Raw genomic sequence first — 2,586 nt, forward strand, 5'->3', positions numbered from 1 at the left:
CTGCCTACTGACTGCCTGGCCTTGCTTTGCAGCCTCCACGGGGTCCGTGACGCAGGTGTCCTCCGTCAGCACTGACTCCGCCGGCTCATCCTACTCCATCAGCGGGATCCTGGGAATCGCTTCCCCCGGCACCGAGAGCAACAAGCGCAAGCGGGATGAAGGTAGCGGGAGCTGTTTTCTGGGCAGGGGTGTGCGGCGATGCGATGCGTGGCCGGGAGGAGTGGGACCGTGATGGGGTGGATGCTGCATGCGTGTGACATGATGGAGCTGCAGACCTCCCCCATCACTGTCTGCTGCGGTGGGGTCTGGTCCTGTTTTGTCAGGACAAGGTCACAGCCCGGCCAGGGACCCTCGGTGTGCTGTGGTGGCCAAAGGCTGGACTTCTTCGAGGGGTGGGGGCTTGTCTGGGTGTTTCAGAAAGCACCACAGGTGCATCAGTTTTTAACCAGACCCTCCTCTGACCGGGCAATGCTTCCCTTCCACCAGTGAAAAGGGGAAGGGTCGCTGTTGTGTTGACTCTGTGGCCACCGGAAATACAAAATATCAGAGAAATGTCCCATCTACACAGAGAGAGAAAATTAAAGGCAGAGCTGTCTGCCCTGGTGTGTCTCTGCAGGTGCCCCTGGCACTGCAGGGGGATACCTTTTAGGGGGGTTTTCTTGGTCTGGGAGGTGGAAATGAGCATGGTCTGGTTTGGGTTGGATATTGCTGGTGCTCCTCAAATCTGCTACAGGGTTTATGGTCCTGTTTTGTTCCGCGTCCTGGGCATTTTCCTAATGAAAACACTGCTTTGGAGAGAAGGATGCCAGGGACAGAGTGGAATGGAAAAGAGGAGAAATTCTGTGTTGGTGTCTTACAAAAGCACCTTTACTCTAGAGCATCCCTGCCATTCAGTAGGAGCTTACAGGGAGGAGTTGAGGCCAAGTCTATGAATGTGTTTGTGGCAGTAGAGGGGACACCAGAGCGGTAGTAGGGACGCTGCAGTCAAGGCTGTGGAGGGCACCTGGAGGAGGTGGCAGCATCAGTGGGCTGGGTCCCGTTTGCTCTGGTGTCTTACAAAAGCACCTTTACTCTAGAGCATCCCTGCCATTCAGTAGGAGCTTACAGGGAGGAGTTGAGGCCAAGTCTATGAATGTGTTTGTGGCAGTAGAGGGGACACCAGAGCGGTAGTAGGGACGCTGCAGTCAAGGCTGTGGAGGGCACCTGGAGGAGGTGGCAGCATCAGTGGGCTGGGTCCCGTTTGCTCTTGGTAGGGGTGATGCCGTCCTGCCTGCTGGGTCAGGCTCCCGCCCTGTGCTGTGGAGCATCCCTGGTCCCCAGCTCCTGGGCTGCTGGTGCAGGTCTGCATCCCCTGCCTGTCATGGGTGGGAGGGAGGGAGGGGTGGGTGGACAGAAACCGCAGTGGCATTAGCCCGACCCCTGGGGAAAATTGGCAAATTTGGGTGAGCAGCCTTGTGCCTGAGCTGTGCAAACAGCGTTGGGTTCTGCAGTGCACCTGTGGAAATGCCCGGTCAGGTCACTTGGTTTACTGAAACTTTGGAGAAAACTGCAAGAGGTTTATGGGGCCAGTGTCAGCCCTGTGGCATCTGGTCTGGTGGCCACTCCCTGTGCTTGGGTCCTCGCTGAATATGCCGTTGTTAGTTAACTCTGTGATTGTCCAGCTGGTATTTTTTTCCAAATCAGGGCCACCAGTGTGTAGGTAAATATATGCATTAAAGCAGGTAGGGTGTAAATTTAGTATTTTATCAGCCAGGCTGAAACCATGGCTCTGTCACAGCCGTGTCCTGAGGCACCGGTTCTTGGGAGCCTGTCATTATAGAAGACTCTGGTTTAATGGTTAAGAAAAGAATTAAACATTTCCTTGGAAAGATCAGAAGCAGAGCTGAGAAATTCCCCAGCTTTTGCCAGTTCACATTTAGAAAAGAGCACGTGATTTCTAAAACAACTCCCATCATTTTCACAGGGTGAGTCATGACTTTTATGCTCGTACGCTGGATAGTAACACTGTCCTCAGCAGCCCATTTAAACTGCTTCCGTAATAGACTTAGGGCTGCTGGTTTGGAGAGGCAAAACCAGATACTTCAACGTCTTTGTCTGTTTGAGGGGATCCCAGGGCACATCCATAACCCCGTCCCATCCTGCTCAGCACAAGGTCCCTCTGTATGGCTGGGCATGCGGTGCCCACAGAGGTGTCCCAGGGCTCCACGCTGCCCTGGGGGTGGGTTGTATATGCTCACATCGTATGATGTGCAAAAGAGAAAAATGTCATCTAATTATGGGCTGTATCATGATGGAGATGCACAAGGGGGCAGAGTTAACTTTACCATATCCTGACTTCAGAGAGACGGAGACAGATGACCCCTGTACCGAGCCCCTTGCATCGTGTCATTTGCCACGTCACCCCATTTCTTGGTGACTGCTGCAAGGTGTGTGCCTGGTGCTGGACCTCCTGCCATACATCTCCTGGAGCTGCAGGCTGTGCCACACTTGCCTGGTGGTCCTGGCTCCCCTCTGCCAATGAGCGGAGCTGGGTGGACTCGCCCCTCCAGCTTCCAGCTGCATCGAGCGCTCGGTGTGATTCATTAC

General features: G+C 54.4%; 1 protein-coding gene across 1 annotated transcript in view; it reads left to right on the forward strand.

The window, feature by feature from the left end:
* LOC104523790 (paired box protein Pax-5) overlaps positions 1 to 232 on the forward strand; it is a gene marked incomplete at its 5' end in the record, with an annotated part of 11,231 nt that extends 10,999 nt beyond the window's left edge. The window contains one exon of the mRNA XM_010166480.1: positions 33 to 232. Within this exon, the coding sequence (XP_010164782.1) occupies positions 33 to 232 (200 nt within the window). The remainder of the gene's footprint in view (positions 1 to 32) is intronic.
* Positions 233 to 2,586: the final 2,354 nt, after the last annotated feature.

Source organism: Antrostomus carolinensis, unplaced genomic scaffold (genome assembly GCF_000700745.2).
Source record: "Antrostomus carolinensis isolate BGI_N321 unplaced genomic scaffold, ASM70074v2 scaffold30414, whole genome shotgun sequence".
Taxonomy (NCBI): Eukaryota; Metazoa; Chordata; class Aves; order Caprimulgiformes; family Caprimulgidae; genus Antrostomus; species Antrostomus carolinensis.